The sequence below is a fragment of the Rhincodon typus genome, chromosome 33, assembly GCF_021869965.1.
Source record: "Rhincodon typus isolate 14 chromosome 33, sRhiTyp1.1, whole genome shotgun sequence".
Taxonomy (NCBI): domain Eukaryota; kingdom Metazoa; phylum Chordata; class Chondrichthyes; order Orectolobiformes; family Rhincodontidae; genus Rhincodon; species Rhincodon typus.
In genome coordinates, this window is record NC_063364.1 from 2062733 (window position 1) to 2085422 (window position 22690).

General features: G+C 41.1%; 1 protein-coding gene across 1 annotated transcript in view; it reads left to right on the plus strand.

Annotated features, from left to right (window-relative positions):
* Positions 1 to 22690, plus strand: part of adamts17 (ADAM metallopeptidase with thrombospondin type 1 motif, 17) — a 401456-nt gene that overhangs the window by 166910 nt on the left and 211856 nt on the right. The window contains exon 8 of the mRNA XM_048615713.1: positions 2960 to 3110. Within this exon, the coding sequence (XP_048471670.1) occupies positions 2960 to 3110 (151 nt within the window). The remainder of the gene's footprint in view (positions 1 to 2959; positions 3111 to 22690) is intronic.

Genomic DNA, 22690 nt, shown 5'->3' on the forward strand with positions numbered 1-22690 from the left:
TGGCGGGGGGGTGGTGTTGGGGGGGAGTGGGTGGGGGTGGTGTGGTGGGTTGGGGTGGGGGATGTGGGGTGGGTGGGTGTTTGGGGTGGTGGGGTGGGGTGGGGTGGGGTGCGGTGCGGTGGAAAGAAAGGGAAGACCATAAAGAGGAGAGAAAAAGCGTGAAAAATGGTAAAGGGCCTGGTGAGCAGAGGGCTCTGAACGGGGCATCCTAATCTGCCTTCATCCATAAATGCAGAGGAAAGGAGAGTTTGGAGAAACTTGTTTGTTTTCACTTGAATTTCAGAGGCTAAGGGGCGACCAGATACAAGTTTACAATATTGTGAGAGGCATAGATAGAATAGTTAGTCTTTTTCTCCACAGCATATAAATCAATTATTAAGGTACATAGGTTTAAGATAAAAGGGGGTAAATTTAATGGAGATGTGAGAGGCAAGTTTTTTACATGGAGGGTTGTAAGTGCCTGGAATATGCTGTCGGGGGAGATGGTACAAACAGATACAGTAGCAACATTTAAGAGGCATCTTGACAGATATATAAATAAGTAGAGAATTTAAGGTTCTTGCAAAGATTTGTAGCTCGGATTGTGGATGAGATTGTTGGCTTGCTCCCCAAGCTGACTGGTTATCATACAGGCATTTCGTCACCATGCTAACATCATCAGATGAAGCGATGTTGTTCTGCTCCGTTTGGACTTTATATGATCCGGTCTGTTAAGTCGGGTTGTGTCATTTCTGGTTCTTTTTTGCATTGGTTTGGATATAGGGTCCAATTGCACATGCTTATTGATTACATTACAGGTTGAAAACCAGGCCTCTAGGAATTTCCGTGCATGTCTGTGGTTGGCTTGAGCTAGGATGGTCACGTTGTCCCAGTTAAATTCATGGTCTTCATTGTCCGAGTGCACTGAGATGAGGGAAAGTTTGTTGTGTTGTTTTGCTGCTAGCTAGTGTTCATATATCCCGATGGCTAGTTTCCTTCTGCCTGGCTGATGTAATGTTTGTTGCAGTCATTGCAAGGTATTTTTTAAACTACATTGGTCCAGCATGTCATGGGTGTGGAATCTTTGGTCCTTGTAAGTGTTTGTGGTAGTGTGTCTGTGTTAACATGATTCCTAGTGGTCGTAGGAGTCTTGTTGTCAGTTCTGATATGTTCTTAATGTAGGGTAGTATGGCATCATGGTGTTCGTCATCATTAAACGCACCAAGTTAAAAGAAACAAACCATCTCATCAATAACGTTTTCACTGGGATCAAATTTATGAGAGAAGACGAAAACAACAATCAACTTCCGTTCCTATATGTCAGGGTAGAACAAATGACCTTTGGGGAATTCCAAACCACAGTATATAGGAAGGCAACCCACACTGACCAAATCCTCAATTTCCACAGCAATCACCCCAAAATCCACAAACAAAGCTGTATAGGGACACTATTCAAACAAGCCACAACACACCAGAAACTATGCAAGAAGGAGGAAGAGCACCTATACAAGGTCTTTGCTAACAACAGATATCCCAACAACTTCATCCGCAGGTGCCTCCTCGATGGAGAATGCCAAGAGTGACACAGTATGCCCCAAGACACTGGCCACACTACCCTATATCAAGAACATATCAGAACTGACAAGGAGACTCCTACAACCACTAGGAATCATGGTAGCACACAAACCTACAGCCACACTACGACAAACACTCACAAGGACCAAAGACCCAATACCCATGACATGCAGAGCCAAGTAGTTTACAAAATACCTTGCAATGACTGCAACAAACATTACATTGGCCAGAGCGGAAGGAAACTCGCCGTCAGGATACGCAAACACCAGCTGGCAGCAAAACGACACAACAAACTTTCCCTCATCTCAGTGCACTCGGACAATGAAGGCCACCAATTTAACTGGGACAGCGTGACTATCCTAGCTCAAGTCAACCACAGAGACGCACGGAAATTCCTAGAGGTCTGGTTTTCAACCTGTAATGCAATCAACAAACACGTGGAATTGGACCCTATATCCAAACCCATGCGAAAAAAGAACCAGAAATGACACAACCCAACTTAACAGACCGGATCATATAAATTCCAAGTGGAGTAGAACAGCATCGCTTCATCAGAGGCTGCACTTATGTTACCTAGCATGGTAATGAAACCCCTGTATGATAACCAGCCAGCTCGGCAAGCAAGCCAGCAACCTCATAGGTAGAGAATAGAGGATACGGACCTCGTAGAGGCAAAAGGTTTTTAGTTTAGAAAGGCCACTATGGGTGCAGTCTTGGTGGGCTGAAGGGCCTATTCCTGTGCTGTACCGTTCTGTTCTGACATTCTACCAAACTCACCCTCTGGTATACCATGCACCTGGTACCCTACTCATGTCACACTGGGCACACTACCACCCTCACTGACCAGGTACCCTAAACCTCACCCTCTGGCACCATGACTCCTGTTTTAACTGCCATCTTAACCCCATACTTGCATATCCTTTCATAGCTGTAAAAGTGACTGGCTCTGCTGCTGGACATTTAAATCTTAGAACTCAGCACACTGACTGCCACAAAGGGGTATGTGGTTTCTCTGAAGTTTTTCTTCACTATTGGGTTTGTGGCTTCATGGGTAGCTTTGTAACAGGAGCTTTCTGACCAGGAATCTCCAGCATAAAGACATCTGATGACCAGAATATCTAGGCAATGTTTATTACATCTTATTACTTATACGCAGACTACATTATACAGGTGGTAACACGAGGAGTAGAGGACATGACTGTCTCCAAATCCACCTTCCCAGGACTCCCTGAATTTTGCTCTGTGCTCCACCCAGTGGCTGTGTTACATATCACTGTGGACAGGGCTTCAGCGTAGCTCAGGTTAACCCTTTCACATCCATTACCATAGAACAAGACTACTTATTTTCTTGGTGGAAAATGATAAGCGTTTTGTTTAATAAAATGTTTGCATTTATTATTAACAGGTCGAAAGTCAGTGCCTGCCTCTTGGAAACTGACCCTAGAAGTCACTATATAACGCGACTACCTCCTAAACTGCCAGGCATGCACTACAGTGCTGATGAACAGTGCCAGATTCTTTTTGGAGCCAACGCAACTTTTTGCAAAGATATGGAGGTAATTCTTTGCAGTGCTTGCCTTAACTGTAACATAATTGTGATTGGTTGGAATTTTATCGGAAAGCATGATGTCTCTGTTTCACCATTCTCCCATTTCAAAAATAGAGTTGTAAACTCCCAGTGTAAAATACCTCAAAATAATCAGTAAGACAATTTGCACTGTAACAGCTTTTTTTTTAATTAACCAGTTAAAATAAAATTTGCAGAGTTTCTGCTTCTGAATGCAGCTACAGAAAAACAACACAAGTCTCCACATTTTCTGACAGGAGTGTCAATGACACTTGCTGGCATAATTTCTTTCAAAACCAATTCTCCACGTGGAGTAGAAAAGCACTGGAGGGACCAGCAGATCAGTTCTGCTTCAAATTTTGTTTCTACTGAAATTACAACTTATTAAGTGTCCAAGGGGTTTTCACCAAAGGGGAAGGGGAGAAAACACAGGTTAAAAGGATAAATTAGCAGATCTCTCACTAGAAGTTTGCCAGTATAGCACCTTTAATAATACCTTCCAAAATGCTTCATAGAAGAGTTGTCCAACTACTTTGAGATTGAACAACTTCAAAAATAAACTGTTCAATTTTGAATAAAATGAAGCATAAAACCTCTTAAAGCGAAATCAATATGAACCTTTGCACTGCACAAAGATTATAGTAGACAGGCTAAAATTATGCTGCTGAATGCAACTGCAGGAAAACAATACAAGTCTCCCTGCTTCCTAATTCGACTGTCAATTCAACTTCCTAAAATGGTTTCTTATCTCACAGACTAAAGTAGAAAGGGACAAAAATCATGCTTCAGCCATACAAAGTCCTGCTTAAATGACATATAGAGTTACTGAGGGTAACTTTGGGCACCATACATTAGGAAAGATATTTTCTTCTTGGTGCGAGCTCAGATTAGGTTTAGCAGAATGTAAACTAGACTGAAGAGTTAAATTTTGAGGGGAGATTACACAAACTAGTGTTTCATACCTGGAATTTAAAAGATTAAGGGATGAGTTATTTGAAGTTTCCAAGATATTAAGGAAAACAGTTAGGGTGGATCGAAAGAACCTATCCACTCTTGTTGGGGAGGGGAGGATGAGAGAATGTAGTTGAAAAATTGAAGTCAGAATTTTCAGCAGTGAAATCAGGAAACAATTCTGCAAACAAAAACTAATTGAGGTTTGGAACTCTCTTCCTTAGATGGGAATTACTGCTAGATTAGTCGTTAATTTTAAATCTGAGATTGATAATTTTCTTGTTAATCAAAGTTACTAAGAAATTTATGACAATTGTAGATTAGTTACATATCTGCTCTGGTCTCATTGACTGGTGGGACAGGTTTGAGGTGCTAAATGGCTTGTCTTTTTCTCTATGTTCAATTCTCCATCATCAATTCACTTGGAGAACAGGTGAATTATAAGCAGTTGTGCTACAAATGAAGAACAGATGTCTCATACAAAGTGGAAGTCAGTATTTCAACAGCCACAAAATTGCCCATTGGCAGCCAGCTCCACAAGACCCAGTCTTCCTCCTATTTACTGGGACAAACAGATTTTTCATCCTTGATTGAGAAGCAGACAGGAAAATGGGGTTGAGGAAGAAATCTTGTATGAATATTGAATGGTGGAGCAAGCTTGAGAAACCATGTGGTCTCCTCTTCCTTCAATGTTGCTGTGGCCATACTCTCTGCTCTTCTCTCTTGCTTTTTCTCTTTTTGCTCTTTCTTTTCCACTTTTCTCCTTTTTCTGCTTCTAATTTCATTCTCCTCCTCACCTTGGTCTCCTGCCTCTGCTCCTCCCATTTCCCCTTCTTTCTATTCCTCCACTTTTACATTTTTATTCGCCCTTCCACTCTCACTGCCTTCTCTCCCTACAAGGGATCAATTTTCTTTTAAGCATATATCAGTCCACTTGATTGTCACTACATCCACCACCAGTACGCAGGGTTCAAGTGTACACCATCCAGAAGATGTAGTGCAGCAACATAGCAAGCCTCTTTCAAATAGCTTGTGACCTCAATGACCTAGAAAGACAAAGGCAACACTTGGAAATACCATCACCTGCAGATTTCCCTCCAAGCTACACACCATCCTGACTTGGAACTATATTGCTGTTCCTTCACTGTCAGAGTCAAACTCATGGAATACCCTTCCTAATAGCTTTGTGGTTGTAACTACCAAGGATAGCTGTGGTTCAAGAAAGTTGGTTACCGTCAGCTTATCAAGGACAATTAGGAATAGGCAATAAATGCTGACCTAATGGTGATACCACATCCTGTGGAAGAATAAAAAGAAAAATGAATTATTATTTGAAAAATTTGACTCAGGCCAGGTCCTATGTTAGACAGAGGTAACCTGACTTGGGGAAATTTCTCTCAAGTGAGATGTCAGCGAGATTTGGGAATGGGAGCAGGAAGCTTGGAATCAGGTCTCACCCTCCAATTTTGAGCATCCATAGAGTCAATCTGACTGTGTGGTAAGCTGGGACTTACTCTCTCACTTGTGATTCCAACTGCCCAATCGTCTTGCCTTCCTTTTCCCATCCTTTGGTTAACATGCTGTTGCTCCAGGGGAAGTTTGTGGCTGTTGACTAAATGCTGATAGCTGACATTCTAGCCATGTTGTGTTCTTGAAATGGACCATGAGCTTCAGGAGATGATCTAAGGGAACTGATGTCATCAACTGAGCCTTGCTCACTTTCAGGCAGGCGCAGACTGCGTTCAGTCTGGGCTTTGGTAGCACTTCCCAGTTTAATGCTGAGTTCGTGGATTTTAGTTGATAAATGCAAACCATGAATGCACGCACCATAATATTACTAGGCAGCAAGCACCATCTAAACCGCTCTATTTAAGCTAACTAAAGTCTGGAAACACATGTGCCACAGTGGCAGCTGAATAAGAGATCTCTAAAATAGGGGCTTTGTTCTTTCATGAATTTCTTGAAGCTTTGACCTTACTCATGTCGAGTTTTTTTTGAGACCATATGGAGCTGATTAGGGAACATGAAAGAAACAATGAAGAGCAGATGGAGTCTGAGACTGGTTTTTCCAAGCCTGCCCTTTACTGTACTCTACTGGTGAGATAGTGGAGGGGTACGTTTTAGCTGATGCTGCCTGTTTCTCATCGGACAAACAGGGTGACTGTTAATTGAAAATCAGCAGGTAGTAATGGGCTGATGGGCAGGCCATTGAGGCCCAAAGTGTGTTAATACAATTTTCAGGGCATCTCTCTTCATAATCCTCTCCTTCCTCTCTATTCGTTCAATATCTTTTTGTTTTGATCAGAATTGAAAGCAATATTTTTATTATGGTAGCGTTAATGATTTAAAAATATGAGGGTTATCTCACAAGGTTGGTTCAATATTGACCTCAATGGACTCCAGCATCTAATTCGTTTTACTCACTGCACTGAACATTGTGTGAAGGCTTGAATTTATTGTCAATCAGGACCTTATATCACTTTTATTTTCCATATTTGTGGATTTCTGGCTGTTTGGTTTACAGTTACTTCTTGGATTTTTTTCAGCATGTGAAGCTTTTTGCATTCCTCTTCATTAAATTTCACATGACACCTACTCGTCCAAATCCCAAATAACTCAAGTCCTCCTTTCATTAATTCTATGCAGCCCCACAGTTAAGCTTTACATCTTTAAAAGCTTAGCCTCATCTTAGCCCCACTGCTGGTGACTCCTAGCTTCGGATCATTTATTAAACAAAAGTCTTAAGATGGAGACCTCATTGGTAACATCCTCGACTATGCAAATCCCCATACCACCAACTCCTGTGTTCTGACAATGAATTAATTATGCATATATTGTGAAATTCCTATTGATGCCTACTTTCTTTCCAAAACGAACCATACCATTCCAAAAGCACCTTACTGAAGCAAAAGCGGAAAGAACTGCAGATGCTGTAAATCAAAAACGTGAACAGAAATTGCTGGAAAAGCTCAGCAGGTCTGGTAGCAGCTGTTGAGAGAAATCAGAGTTAACATTTCGGGTCGAGTGATCCTTCCTCATAACTGAGTTCTGAGGAAGGTCACTTGATCTGAAATGTTAACTTTGATTTCTCTCCACAGAGCTGCCAGATCTGCTAAGCTTTTTCAGCAATTTCTGTTTGTGTTTGCCTTACTGAAGTTCCATCTGCAGTACATTCACTGTCATACTTATAATGTTACTTTGTCTCATCATTAAAGAAAACCAGTAATCTAGCCATCAAGAATCAATATTTACTATTTTTCATCATGTTTTTACTCTGATGTTCCATCATATTATGATTGTTAAGGATATTGTAACTTTATCCTCATTACATTTAGTTAACTGCATCACTTTTGCTTTTTTAAAAATTCCTGCAAGATCTACTTTTTCACTGCAGATATCTCTCCAATATTCAGTTAATATAAAAAGATTTAAGCCAGAATTTCCCTATTTTTACTGCTTTGGTTCCTTCAGGATACTCAGATGCATCTTATTGGACTTTGAGTATTAATCAACTTAAGCTTATACAGATGTTTGCTAACTATGTTGGCAATGATATGGAAATGTGGTAAAAGATGCAAGAAAAAAGCCGTAATAAATGTTAAAATGTGTCCACTGGCACATTTTTTTCCAAGTGTCCTCTTAATCCCTGGATTTAGTTAAAGCACTGACACTATTCTGTGCGTTGTCTATCCCTTTTGTTCAGGCGGAGCCCAACTTGTCTACATAAACCTCTCATGTTCCATCATTTAAAGAACAAAATTCTGGATTTCCTACACCAAAGCTTTTGCCTGATTGGTGCTGCGTTGCCTTCTTTTTCTTCGCTAGCCAAGGGAAAGATAGTATTTCAGAACGTCCTGCACTGCACATTCTTTCCTTAAACTTTGGGATCTTTCTGTCTGTAATTCTGGAGTAGACAGACTATTACCTGGAAGATCTGAGCTTCCTGTCTGCAAGTCTTCCTCCAATTTCTGCTCCTGACTCTTGCCTCCCAAACCTGGTGTTGATGATTCTAGAGTGTGAACTTTATAGCCATATTTATAATATGCAGGGTCAGTGAATGTTTTGAATTTATTAATAATGTATCATATCTTTTAAGAGTCTGGATGGTAGTGTAGAAATTAACGTCAGTTGGTCTGTATTGCTGATGTCACTGGTTTCAAACAGTATTATGGTAGTGGCTTATTTGGAGATGGAACAGCTGACTATAACAGGTTGGGATCAAATTTTAGTGCTCTGTTTCTCTAATTCAGGGCAGTAACATCCTACTGCATGGGACTAGACTTTTTATCAAATTTCATAAGTCCCTTGAGCACAATCTTTGTGAATTCTTGTGTAAAATTTCTACTTCTGTAGCTGTTTGCAAATTCAGTTCAGTTTCTTTTACTTTGTAATGCTGAATATTGCTAAATGGCAAAAGAGTGGTCTTTACTAGTTTGTTCAGTCCTTGAATGTGAATAATGACATTAGAGGCTAAGATCCTTTGTTTCCAGCCAGTGTGATATCCTTGTTTCAGGGAGGTCTATTAGCTCAGTTGACTGAATGGTTGGTTAGCAATGCAGAGTGACACCAACACTGTAACTTCAATTCTTGCAACGGCTGAAGTTACCATGAAAGATTCTCCTTCTCATCCTCTGCCCGTGCCTAAGGTGTGACTACCCTCAGGTTAAACCACCACCAGTTGTTCCTCTCTGATGAGAGAGTAGCCCAATGGTCTGATAAAACTTTGGTGAATTTATCTTTTCCTTGTTTGAACCTTTAAATTACCTGTCACAGATTTTTGCTTATAAGCATCTACAAATTTCATTGCAACTTTTCATTGTACCTTCCTGCTCAAAAGCCACCAAAGCTGTAGAGTGACAGTACAGTAACAGAATACAGGTGTATCAGATGAGTTCCTGGGATAAAAAAAATTCTATTATTTGTGGTTGAGTAAATTGGGTCTGGAGTTTAGAGGAATGATTGCTGATCCCATTGCAATCCACAAGATTATGAAGGGGGTTGAGACGGTAAAGAGTGGGAGCTTTGCATTTCCTCTGCTGGGGAATCTAGAACAGGAAAAATGTTGGTTGAAGCAGGTTCAGCATTATGGTGCCCCATGTGACCAAGGGAAAAGAGTAATAGATCTTGTCTTACCTTCTCGGTTCAAGCATTGTAAACTAAAAAACAAGATTCACACTTCTGCAGTATCTATTATCACTCCAAACCATCCCAGAGTGCTTTACAGAAAATGATGTACTTCTAAAAATAGTCCTCACTGTAGTAATGTCGCAGACACAGCAGCTAATTCATCTACAGCTAGGTCTCACTAAAAGCAATAAATTGAGTAATATTGATTGAGGGTTGAATGATGGCCAGAACACTTGAGATAACTCTCCTGCTCTTGATTGAATAGTGCCTTAGGATCTTCAACATCTACCTGAGGGGGAGACACCACCTCAGTTTAATGTTTCATCCAAAAGGTTGTGCTAAATTGTACCATAAACGTATGAAGATAGATTTAAACACGTGGAACCAAGTGCAGGAAATACAAAAGCAGAAGTTGCTGGAAAAGCTCAGTAGGTCAGGCAGCATCTGTGAAGAGAAATCAGAGTTAACGTTTCAGGTCCAATGACCCTTCCTCAGAACTGGAGTTAACTCTAATTTCTGTTCACAGATGCTGCCAGACCTGCTGAGCTTTTCCAGCAACTTCTGTTTTTGTTTCTGATTTACGACATCCACAGTTCTGTTGGTTTTTATGCAGGAAATACAAGCTCCAAAGAAGCACAAACATGCTGCAGCTGTTACCAATCTCTTTTCTGACTCAGTGGACACTAACTGGCTCCTTGAGGAGTTTATCAAATATGACTTTATTTATATTGTACATTGAGAGGAAAAATACATGGCCATCTGTTAGGAGGCATGCTGTCAAGCATGGTACAAGCCCTAAGGTCTGCTGGCGGGAGAGATAAAAAGGCCTTTAAATAAAAGTAGCAAGTGTATAGTGTTTATTATGTTGTTTAATGTTTTATAGAGAAAATAATATATTTCTAATGTCAGTCCAGTCTTGCCTGTTCCCAGTTTAATGACCCCAATGTCCTTGGTTTGTAATGTTATTCTACTTAGTACCTGATCCACCTCTATAAACCTGTCCATCTTCTCTCCCACCTATCCGTTCCTCCCACTTCACTGACCAATCCCCACCACCCCCTACCTGCACTCACCTATCAGCATCAAACCTACCTTCCCCAGCCCCACCCCTCCTCTCTCTATTTATTTTTGAGCTCCCTTCCCCCTCCCCATTTCTGAAGAAGGGTCCTGACCTGAAACATCAACTTTACTGCTCCTCTGATGCTACCTGACCTGCTGTGTTCCTCCAGCTCTACACTATGTTATCTCTTTAAATGTGTCATCTTTATCTTCATTCAAGGAGGCACAGCCTGCATGTGTCTACCCTTTGCTTGTAACTCAGTGCTTAGATTTGACTTATATCTCTCTGAATCGCTCTCAAAGCCGCTGAGCCCATAACACAGTCCTCAGGGGATGGCTTGCCCAGAGGATGATGTAGCTTCAGTATAATGACCACAGACCTCATTGGGGCCAGGATAAACCAGAGGAGCACAGGTCTCTCAAACCTTTCCAAGGCTGCGAATATGTGGAGGTTCATCTGGAGGGATGGGTGGGAGGAGGAGGATAATCGGGGCACACTTTCACCTACAACAGTCACATGCTTTGATGGTATCTGGAAATAAGCCAAGAGTAACATCACAGTATCTCCTATCCATTTTTCTTTGGTGTCAGTCTTGGGTTGAGTGATGGAAGCTATCTGTTGAACAGAAGTTTGTGGTTTTATTTTGAGTAGATGGTGGAACTATTCCATCGTCTAAATATTTAAATGAGGTAATAATAATATGCTGCAAAATCTCATAAAATCATAATCCTGAAACCAGCTTGCTTTATTTTTACTTTACTTTTGCTGCTGTTGACTGAATTACCATTAACTGTTTTATTTTTGCTTCTCCCTGTGCAGTGAACCCACCATGAAATTTATATTGGGAATGACCCTGTATAATAGGATAAATATTAACTCCAAAAAATTTGGCGGGTGGGGGAGGTCAGTTGAGATATTGCATTTTAAATTTGTTCCCACCTTGCCCACTTCCAAGTTCAACAGAAGCAGTACAAGGGCCAGGCAGGCAATCAATCTACTCCCAGCGGATTGTAAATCTGAATATTTTAACAAGTTTGGCAGCTTCTGATTTAAGCGGTTTTCTGAGGGGACTCTTAAGACTCTTCAGGGTGAAGATAAGTGCCTTCAGAGCACTGCTTGTGAGCCAGGAGGAGCAAAAATGGTTGCAATTTTACATCTTGCTTTGAATCATACATCTACCCTGACTCCCAATCAGGCTGTCAATTGGGCTATCTCCTCAGCAGTGGGTTGGAGGAGCTGCATTGGCTGAGAAACAAGTGTGTACTGTACAGTACAGTCAAAACTCCACATCATCTTACAACATTATCAAATCTAGCTTCCTGACCTTGGCTCTTTAGCAATCCATGATAGTCCCTAGAGCAAAGTCAATTTCTGTCTCTTTATCACACATGCTGTAATGACCACGCAGTTGGAGCTGTGTTAATGCTGGGAGCCTGTCTACAGTGACTAATTGATTCTGACCGGAAAATATACTCACTTCGAGATTGCTGAGATTTTCTGATATCTCCCAGACGTTCCACTGGACGTTGCTGCAGGAGCTCTGTGAGTGTAGTGTCGTAGGTCCAACCATTTATGGCTACTTTATTAATGATCTGTACTCGAGTAGAAGGCAGAAGTATGGATTTTCACTGATGACTGCATAATTGTTCAGGACTATTCTCAACTCATCAGTCACTGTAGCAATCCATCTCTATGTGCAGTAAGATCTGGACAACATTCAAGGAGGATATGTGGCATGAATGTAATTTTCCCCTGAAGTGCCAAGCAATGACCATCTCAACTAAGACAGAATCTAACCATCTCCCCTTGACATTCAATGGCATTACCATCAGTGAATCCACCATCAGCAATGTCCTTGACCAGAAGATGAACTGGGTCCTCATGACGCAAATCAGGACTGTGAATACTTGTATGGATGAGTACATCTCTAACAATATTGAAGAAGCTCAACTCCATAAGATGCAGCAGCTTACTCAATTGGCAACCATTCACCACCTTTAACTTTACTCCATTCACCACTAAAACACAGTTGGAGGAGTATGTAACATCTACATGATGCATTACAGTAACACACTTTTGACAGCACTTTCTAAACCCACAGTATTTACCACCTAGAAGGACAAGAGCAGCTACATGTGAGCATTGCTATCTGCATGCAACGCTCCAAGTCACATACATTCCTTACTTGCAACGATACCTTTGTTCGTATACCCCATAGTATCTCATGAAGGTGGCCACCACTATCTTTTTGACGCTAATAGTGACGGGCAATAATTCCTTTCCCAGCAATATTCGCAGAGCTAATTTAAAATTGCTTGAAGCTCTGCAGGCTTTTTCAACAGGTTCTTGCATGAATTTTTTAAGTAATGAACTTACAACCCTTGTCCCACAATGTTTTAGACTGCTGGCATAAGTGAGAAGAGGAAACATTTGCAGACTCCAAAATCAGGAGCATTAAAGAATTGGCAATTTTTTTGGCTTAGATCAGTGAATAGGGAGGGTTGTGGTTACTCTTGGGGTGGAGAAGGTGGGCATGGGACAAACCAATTGAATAGGGAGCTTAACAGGCCAATGAAAACAACAGATATGTTTACATCAGTCAGTTGAATGTGATAGGCTTATCCTCGTTTTTTTTTCCCAAATAATATGTGTCTAGATTAAATAAATTTCAAAAAAAGGTGGGAAGTTTCACTGTTAAATCCTTGTGAGTTTCTGCATGTAAGTCCTGGGCTGTGTGGTCAGTAACTTTTCTGTCACTTTTCCCCTTGCTGTGACATAGTTCATTCCTCATTCCAGATCTTTTCCCCATGGCAAACATGTCTAAGACTAGAGGGCATAAATTTAAGGTGAGGAGTAAGTGGTTTAGAGGGGATCTGACAAAATTCTTTTCATCCAGAGACTGATAGAAAAATGGAATACCGTACCTGAGAGAGTGATTGTGACAGGTATTCTCGCAACATTTAAGCATCTGGATGAATACTTAACATGCCAAGGCATCGTAGACTACAGTCTAAGTGCAGGTAAATGGGATTAGTATAGTTTGGTGTTTGTTGGTTGGTATAGACATGGTGGGCTAAAGGGCCTGCTTTTAAGCTATGTGACTATGAGTTTGACCTATCTTTTTTGCCCACACAGTGTGGGTCTTTTGGGTAATGATATATTTATATGCATCTTAAATATAGTGTACTTAGTAATTATGTGGCATCACTAACATTCAGATCTTCATACCAGTAGCACTGTCAAATACTTATAATTGAAAATCACACACTTGCTACAATGCTACCAGACACTGATCGATTGTTAACTGAGAAATACATTGGCTTCCAAATCACCCATTAAATGGTTAATATATTGCATAATATTTGCCCCCTCCTACCCTCTACTCAAACGACATCTGGTTTGGTAACTCCAAGTATCATAATGCACTACTTAATGATGTCAAGTGGAATTATTTTATACTCAGTTATAGTCTGTTTCCGTTGTGCTTTAAACAAGAGAAAAGAAAAGCCCAAAATACTTAAAATAATATTGCTGCTTAGGTTTAAAATGAACAGATGAAATTGAGAACAGAACGGCTGGTGTTTGCATCAGTGCTGCTGTTTATGAACCTGACCTCTTTAACCAGCTCACATCTTTAATGTTCATTGAGTATGCAGCTGTACCCATTGAGCAAGCACATTTGATTAATTCTCCGGATGCAAGTTCCAGAAGCAAGGTTTAAGCGCGGTTCATGTTCGTTTGTAATATTTTTAAATACTCACTTTTCTATCACTTCTTCCTCAACTGGTTATACTGGTATTTAGTCCAGTAATTACTTAATATGTAAATGAAACAGAAAGTTCCATATTTCTGTTACATTGCCGAAAACTATGCTTCTGCTGATGGGGTTTTCTGCTCCGTGCTGCTCCTAATATATTAATGACATGTAATTTAACAGCTCACTGGGCTTTTGACTGGTAGGTTTATTATTTGAATGAAATGCTTCAGGTGTTAATTTTCTTTCAGTTCTATCTTAAAGGAAGCACTAAAAATAAATATTTTAACAAGCTACTCTCAGATGGAAATATCACCACCACTATTTGCTTAGGTATACTATTTTTCATGTATTGGAAATGAGCTCAGGCAGGCATCACAATCTATAAAATCTAGCAGAAATTACCTGTTAGATTTCCATTGAATTTTGGCTACCACAGATATGCCGATCAATTTTGTAACACATTGGAACTGAAAGAGGCCATTCTGCCAGATCGTTGTTGCTCTATACCTTAACTCTGTTTACTCACCTTCCTTCTGTAACCCCCAAGACCCTTGCATAACAAAAAGCTTTCAATCTTTAAGTTGACTCCCACCTCAGCAGCTTCACGACATTACTATGACTGAAGAGATACATACAAACATACAAACAAGGAACGAGAGTAGGCTGCTCGGCCCTTCGAACTTGTTACACCATTCAATGAGGTCATGGCTGAACTGATTTTAACTTCAACTCTTCATTCCCACACATTCCAAATATCTTTCATCCTCTTGGAATCAAGAATCTATCTACCTCTGCCTTAAAAATAATTTAAAAAATTTGCATTCACTGCCTTTTGGGAAAAGGAATTTCAAAGACTCTGAACCCTCTGAGAGGAAAAAATCACGCTCCCTCATTTCTGTTTTAAATGGGTGACTCCTTATTTTTAAACTATTATCCCTGGTTCTAGATTCTCCTACAAGAGGAAATATCTTTTTTACATTGACCAGGATATGCAGGATCTTATATTTTTAAATTAAGTCCCCTCTAATTCTTCTAAACTCCAAGAATACTGATTTAGTCTGTCTGTATTTTTCTCAAGGCAAATCTGTCCATTCCAAGAACTGCTTACAGTGTATTAATATCCTTTTGCAAGTATGGTGACCAATACTTTACACTACTCCAGATGTGGTCTCACTGATGCCCTGTATAACTGAAACATAATCTTTCTACTCTTGCATTCAGCTATCTCACAATAAACCATAACATTCTGTAAGCTTTCCTGATTACTTGTTGTACCTGCATACTAACCTTCTGTAATTCATGCACTACGAAACCCAGGTTCTCTACACTTCAGAGCTCTGGAACCTCTTACCATTTACGTCATGTGTTTTTTTTTGTGGCTAAAGCAGACAATTTCACACTTTTTCAGATCTTTGCCCACTCATTAACCTACCAAATCTCTTTGTAGGCTCCTTATGTCCTCTTCAACTACATATTTTCCTACCTATTTTTGTGTCAGCAAATTTAGATACCAAACCTTTGGTCCCAATCACTTGTATAAATTGTAAAGAGTTGAGGTACCCGCAACAACCCTTATGGTACACCACTTGTGATATTCTGCCAGTCTGAAAATGACTGACTTGATGTAACTTGAAAATCAGTATGATTTTTCCAATAAGCTTTATCCAAGTAAACCAAGTCACTCTGATGAATTTTTCTTTTATTCATTGACAGGATTTGGGCAGTATTGGCCATCATTTATTGCCCATCTCTAATTGCCAGAGGGAGTTAAAATCAACCACATTGCTGTAGATCTGCAGCCATACGTAGACCAGAGGATAAAGATACAAGATTTACCTCCCTAAAGGATATTTTGGAATCGGATGGGTTTCACAACAATGGTCAGCTATTAGGTCAGCTCTTTGTTCCAGATTTTGATTGAGTCCAAATTTCACCACCTGCCATGGTGGAATTCAACCCTATATCACTACACCATTAGCCTGGGATTCTGGTTTGCTAGCCCAGTGACAGTACCACTGTGCCACTACCTTCCTCGTATTGGTGTCAGGAGCTGATTTTAAATTAGAAGAATATTAAGCACATTCCCCCCCACCCCAGCTAACACGATGAAGAGTTCTGTTTGAAAATAATGATTCTTTTGTTATTGTATCAAATGATTTGATGATAATTGGAAACATTCTGGTATCATTTAACCTCACTCACTTACCAACAAACTGCTCACCATCAAGAGCACTTTTTTTATTGTTCGATGAAAGGATGTGTGTTTTGCTGGCTGGGCCAGCATTTATTATCCACCCTAATTGCACTTGAGATGATAGTGGTGAGCTGTTGCCTTGAATGTTCGGTCCATGTGGTATGGAAACACTTATCATTCTCTTAGGGAAGAAATTCCAGGATTTTTACCCAGTAACAGTGAAGGAATACCAATATAATTCCAAGGCAGGATGGTGATTCGCTTGGAGGGAACGTGCAGGTGGTTGTGTTCCTATGAATCTGTTGCCATTGTCAATGGCGGGTTTGGAAGATGCTATCGGTAGAGCCTTAGTGAGTTACCACAGAACATCCTGTAGACGGCACACACCGCTACCACTGTGCATTGGTAGTAGAGGGAGTGAATGTTGAAGCTGTTGGGTGGGGTGCCACTCAAGTAGTCTGTGTTGAGCTTCTTGAGTGTTGTTGGAGCTGCACTCATCCAGGCAAGTGAAGAGTACTCCATCACACTCCTTTCTTTCTGTGTCTTGTAGATGGTGGACAGGCTTTGGGGAAATATGAGGTGAGTTAGTTGCTGCAGAACCCCTAGTGTCTAACCTACACTAGTAGCCACAGTATTTATATGGTTGGTTCAGCTGAGTTTTTGGTCAACAGTAAACTCCAGAAGATTTATAGTGGGGGATTCTGCCTCTGTTGCTGGAGCTGATTATTGCCTTGCACTTGTGTGGCATGAACGTTATTTGTCACATATCTGCCTAAGACTGAATGTTTAGCTGGCTTTGTTGCCTGCAGGCACAGATTACTTCAGTATTTGTGAGTTGTGAATGGTGCTGAACGCTGTACAATTATCAGAGGACATCCCTACATTTGAACTTGTTGTGGGAATTTTTTATTATTCTTCAATGGGATATTGGCATTGCTGGAAAGTCCAACATTAGTTGCCTGTTCCTACTTGCTCTTGAACTGGGTGGTTGGCCAAACATTTCAAAAGCCACTTTAAAGTGAATCATGTGGCAGTGTACATGGAGTCAAAGATGGCCAGACCAGGTCAGATTTCCTTCCCAAAAGGATACTAGTGTACCAGACAGATTTTACAATAATCAATGATAACTGTCATCATCACCATCACCGAGGCTAATTTTTAATTCCAGATTTTTTAATTGAATTTGAATTCCAACAGGTGCCATGAATTTCAGTTTGGCCAGCTTGGTCAGTAGTGGTGCAAATGAGTCACTTTGGGTGGATGAGTGTTGAAATTCCCCACCTATAGTACATTCTGTTGTTTGCAACATTAATGCATGTTCCAATGTCTATTTAACGTGTACTTAACGAATACTGATTCATTACCAAAGGTAATCAGTTAGAGGTTTCCTTGCCCATATTTGATGATAGCTTCAATGTTGACAGCTCCTAGAATGAAATGTACACAGCTGTATACCACTGTTCTTCCACCTCTGGGCTATACCCTAAGACAGTGAAAGAAGTAGTCTGGGACATTGTCACTAAGGTATGATTTGGTGAGGGTGGGTCTGTTTAGCTGTTCTTAACAAATCTAGTTTTGTTGTGACGACTAGCCGGAACACGAAAATAACACAGGCATGTTTAGCCCTTAACTCCAAAATATAATTTTAAAAAGCGGAGTGCTACAGTGTCCAAATGATTACAGTAATGTAACTTCATTGGTTGGCTGGCAAAAGTTCTGTGTGCAGCCAAAGAAATGTAACACCTAAAGATGACAGACAGCCATCTGAGATAATGAGACAGCAGACTATAGTGGTTAACAGAGAACTTCAACAGTAGTTTATGCAATATTTTTGGGCTGTCATGTTTGCTGTGCAAGTCACAGCTTGGAAACAGCTGGTAAGTACCCCTGCACTGACGGTAAAGAAAGGGACAAAATCATTCACTCCAAGTGCTGAAAACCATTTTGAAAGGAATCAGGACAAAGACACTTCAATCAGCTGACAAAACCAAGAATCTTAAAAATCAACTGACTACTAATATCAATGCTGCTGGTGCAACCCACAAACAGCTGCAAAGCTGTCTTATCTAATTTTCACAAAAAATTCAGAGACTGATCCATATAACTTTTTTGTAGAGTCATATGGCATAGAAACAGGCCCTTTGATCCATTATGTCTCTGCCAACCAACAAACACTAAACAACACTAATCCCATTTACCTGTACTTGGTCCAAAGCCTACTATGCCCTGGCAGTTTAACTGCTCATCTCGATGCTTCTTAAATGTTATCTGCCTCCAGCACCCCCTCAGGCAGCATATTCCATATTTCTACTATTCTCTGGACAAAAAAGTTTTTTCTCAGCTCTCCTCCAAATCACTTCAAATTTATGCCCTCTGGCCTTAGACATGTCTGCCATGGACAAAAGGTTCTCATGATCTACTCTATGTCTCACATAATTCTGTATACCGCAATCTGAACCCGCCCCCTCCTGCCCCCACCTCAGCTGCCTCTGCTCCAAGAAAAACAAACCCTGTATATCCAGTCTCTCCCCAGAACTGAGCCATTTCATCCCAAACAACAGCCTGGTGAATCTCCTCTGCGCCCTCTCCAGTGCAGTCATGTCCTTCCAATAATACATCAAACAGTATTCCATGTGTGACCTAACCAATGTTTTACAAAGTTGTAATGAGATTTTCTAGATCCTATACTCTACACCCTGGCTAATGAAGGCAAGCATCCCATGTGCCTTTTTCACCACCCTGTCTACCTGCACTGACGCCTTCAGGGATCTATGGACTTGTACACCAGGGTCCATTTGTTGCTCAATATGCCCAAGGGACATATCATTCATTGTATTTATCTTCCCTTATTAAACCTCCCATAGTGCATCACCTCACATTTACAGGGATTAAATACCATCTGCCATTGCTCTGCCCAATTTACCAACTGATCAATATCAGATTGTAGCCTGAGACCATCCCCCTCACTATCAACATCACCACCAATTTTCACATCATCTGCAAACTTATTAATTAAACCTTCTATATCCAGAGCCAAATTGTTCATGTATGTAACAAACAGGAAGGGTCCCAGCACGAATCCCTGTGGTGTACCACTGGTCCAAGGTTGTCTCCTATTTCCATGGCAATTTGGTATCCAGTTTGCCAACTTGCCTCGGATCCCATGGGCTCTTATCTTTCGGACCAGCCTTCCATGTGGGACCGTGTCAAAGGCCTTACTGCATGTCCATGTAAACCATAATGCACTAGTCAATTGCACTACCTTCATTAGTATATTTAGTCACCTTTTCAAAAAAACTAATTAAATTAGTCAGACAGGTCCCTACAAAAAGTCCATGCGGCTATGCCTAATCAATCCCTGCTTTTCCAATTGTTGATTAATCCTATTTGTCAGAACTTTATCCATTAATTTTCTGACCACTGATGTCAGGCTAACTGGTCTGTAATTACCTGTCCTATCCTTGCTGCCCTTCTTGAATAAACGAGCCTCATTAGTCATCTGGCACTTCATTTGTGGCCAGCAAAGTATTAAGTACTTCTGCCAGGGCCCCAGCAATCCCCTCCATTGCCTCCCATAGCAGCCTGGGATACATCTCATCAAGCACTGGGGATTTATACAACTTTATGACTACTAAAACATCCAATTGCTCCTTCCTATTAACCCGAAATTGTTCTAGAACCTGACCATGCCAACTGAAATGCCCGGCTACAATGTCTTTCTGTTGTGTGCACACAGTTAAGTATTCAATTAAGACCTCACCCACTGGCTGCATGGACAGACTGAAATGAGGAGGAATTTCTTCTCTCAAATCTTAAGTGACTTTCGAACCCCTTGTCACACAGAGCTGTGGGGGCAGAGACTTTGCATATATTTAAAGCTGAGATAGATTCCTGATCAGTAGGAGAATCACCAACTATGGGGAAAAGGCAGGAAAGTGGACGTGACGAATATCAGATCAGCCATGATCCTATGGAGCAGGTTCGAGGAGCCGAATGGCCAAGTCCTGTTGCTATTTCTTATGGTGTTATGGAAAGACAAAAGAAAAGGATGCAATTCTTAACGGGGTCACGAAGCAGGGGAATTTGAATGTATATGTATAAAAATCATTGAAGGTGATAGGACAGGACAGCAAAGTATCCTGGGCTTTGTTAAGAGATGTATAAAGTACATGAGCAGATTGGTGATGCCGAACTTGTGTGAGACACTTAGTTTTCAGCTGGAATACTGTGTACAGTTCTGGGTGCTGTACTTTGGGAATGAGGTGAACGCATTTGAGAGAATGCAGAAGAGATGTATAAAAATAGTCCCCAGGCATGTGAAAATTTAGTTACGAGGGTTAATGAGGCTAGGGCTAAGGTGAGACTGTTCTCCTGGGAGAGAGTGTGGTCAAGGAGACATCTGAGAGAAGCTTTCAAAATCATGAGGAGCTAGAGTAGACAGGGAGAAACCGTTTCCACTCCTAAAAAGATCAAGAGTGACAAGAATACTTAGATTTAAAGAGCAAAATGAGCAAATGTTATGCAAGAAATAACTTTTTCACACAAGTAGAACATAGAACAGTACAGCATAGTACAGGCCCTTCAGCCCACAATGTTGTGCCGAACTTTTACCCTAATCCTAAGGTCTATCTAACCTCCACCCCTACCTTATACTATCATCCATATCTAATAGCCACTTAAATGCCCCTAATGAGGCCGACTCCACTACCCTCTCCGGCAATGCATTCCACGCCCCTAACACTCTCTGAGTAAAGAACCCACCTCCGACGTCTCACCTATATCTACCTCCACTCCTTTAAAACTATGCCTCCTCATAATAGCTACCTCCACCCTAGGAAAAAGTCTCTGGCTGTCCACTCTATCTATACCTCTGATCATTTTGTACACCTCTATCAAGTCACCTCTCATCCTTCGTCGTTCTAAAGAGAAAAGCCCTAGCTCTCTCAACCTTTCCTCGTAAGACCTTCCCTCCATTCCAGGCAACATCCTGGTAAATCTCCTCTGCACCTTTTCCAACGCTTCCACATCTTTCCTGTAATGAGGTGACCAGAACTGGACACAATACTCCAGATGTAGCCAAACCAGGCTTTTGTATAGGTGGAGCATAACTTCACGGCTCTTGAACTCAATGCCTGTATTAATGAAAGCTAACACACCATACGCCTTCTTAACAACTCTATCCACCTGGGTGGCAGCTTTCAGGGAACTGTGGACATGAACCCCAAGATCCCTCTGCTCCTCCACACTGCCAAGAATCTTTCCATTAACCCTGTATTCTACTTTCAAGTTTGTCCTACCAAAATGAATCACCTCACACTTTTCAGGGTTAAATTCCATCTGCCACTTTTCAGCCCAGCTCTGCATCCTATCAATGTCCCTTTGTAACCTAGAACAGCCCTCCGTACTATCCACAACTCGACCCAACTTCGTATCGTCCGCGAACTTACTAATCCACCCTTCCACTCCTTCATCCAAATCATTCACAAAAATCACAAATAGAAGAGGACCCAGAACAGATCCTTGTGGTACACCACTCGTAACTGAGCACTATGTTGAATATTTTCCGTCCAGTACCACCCTTTGTCTTCTAAGGGTCAGCCAATTCTGAATCCAATCTGCCACATTTCCCCCTATCCCATGCCTCCTTATCTTCTGCATGAGCCTACCATGGGGAACCTTATCAAATGCCTTACTTAAATCCATGTATACCACATCCACTGCTCTACCTTCATCCACGTGTTCAGTCACCTCTTCAAAGAATTCGATAAGGTTTATGAGGCATGATCTACCCCTCACAAATCCATGCTGACTATCACGAATCAAACTGTGCCTTTCCAAGTGATCATAAATCCTACGTCTCAGAGCCCTTTCCAATAATTTGCCCACCACTGACGTAAGACTAACTGGTGTGTAATTTCTAGGGTTATCCCTATTCCCTTTTTTGAACAAGGGAATGACGTTTGCCCTCTCCAATCTTCCGGCACTATACCCGTGGACAGTGAGAACAAAAAGATCATCGCCAAAGGCCCTGTGATCTCTTCCCTCGCTTCCCATAGAATCCTTGGATAAATTCCATCAGGCCCGGGGGACTTATCTATCTTCAAGTTCCTCAAAATTCCTAGTACATCTTCCTTACTAACATCGACCTCCTCTAGCCTACCAGCCTGTTTCACACTGTCCTCCTCTACAACTAAGTTCCTCTCAGTTGTGAATACCGAAGAAAAATATTCATTAAGGACCTCTCCTATCCTTTTAGGCTCCGTGCACAATTCCCTTTACAATCCTTGATCGGCCCTACCCTTTCTCTGGTCATTCTCTTATTCCTTACGTACATGTAAAAAGCCTTGGAGTTTTCCTTGATCCTATCTGCCAAGGTTTTCTCATGCCCCCTTCTAGCTTTCCTAAGCCCTTTCTTCAGGTCCTTCCTGGATAACTTGTATCCCTCTAGAGCCTTTTCCGTTCCTTGTTTCCTTCTTCCTC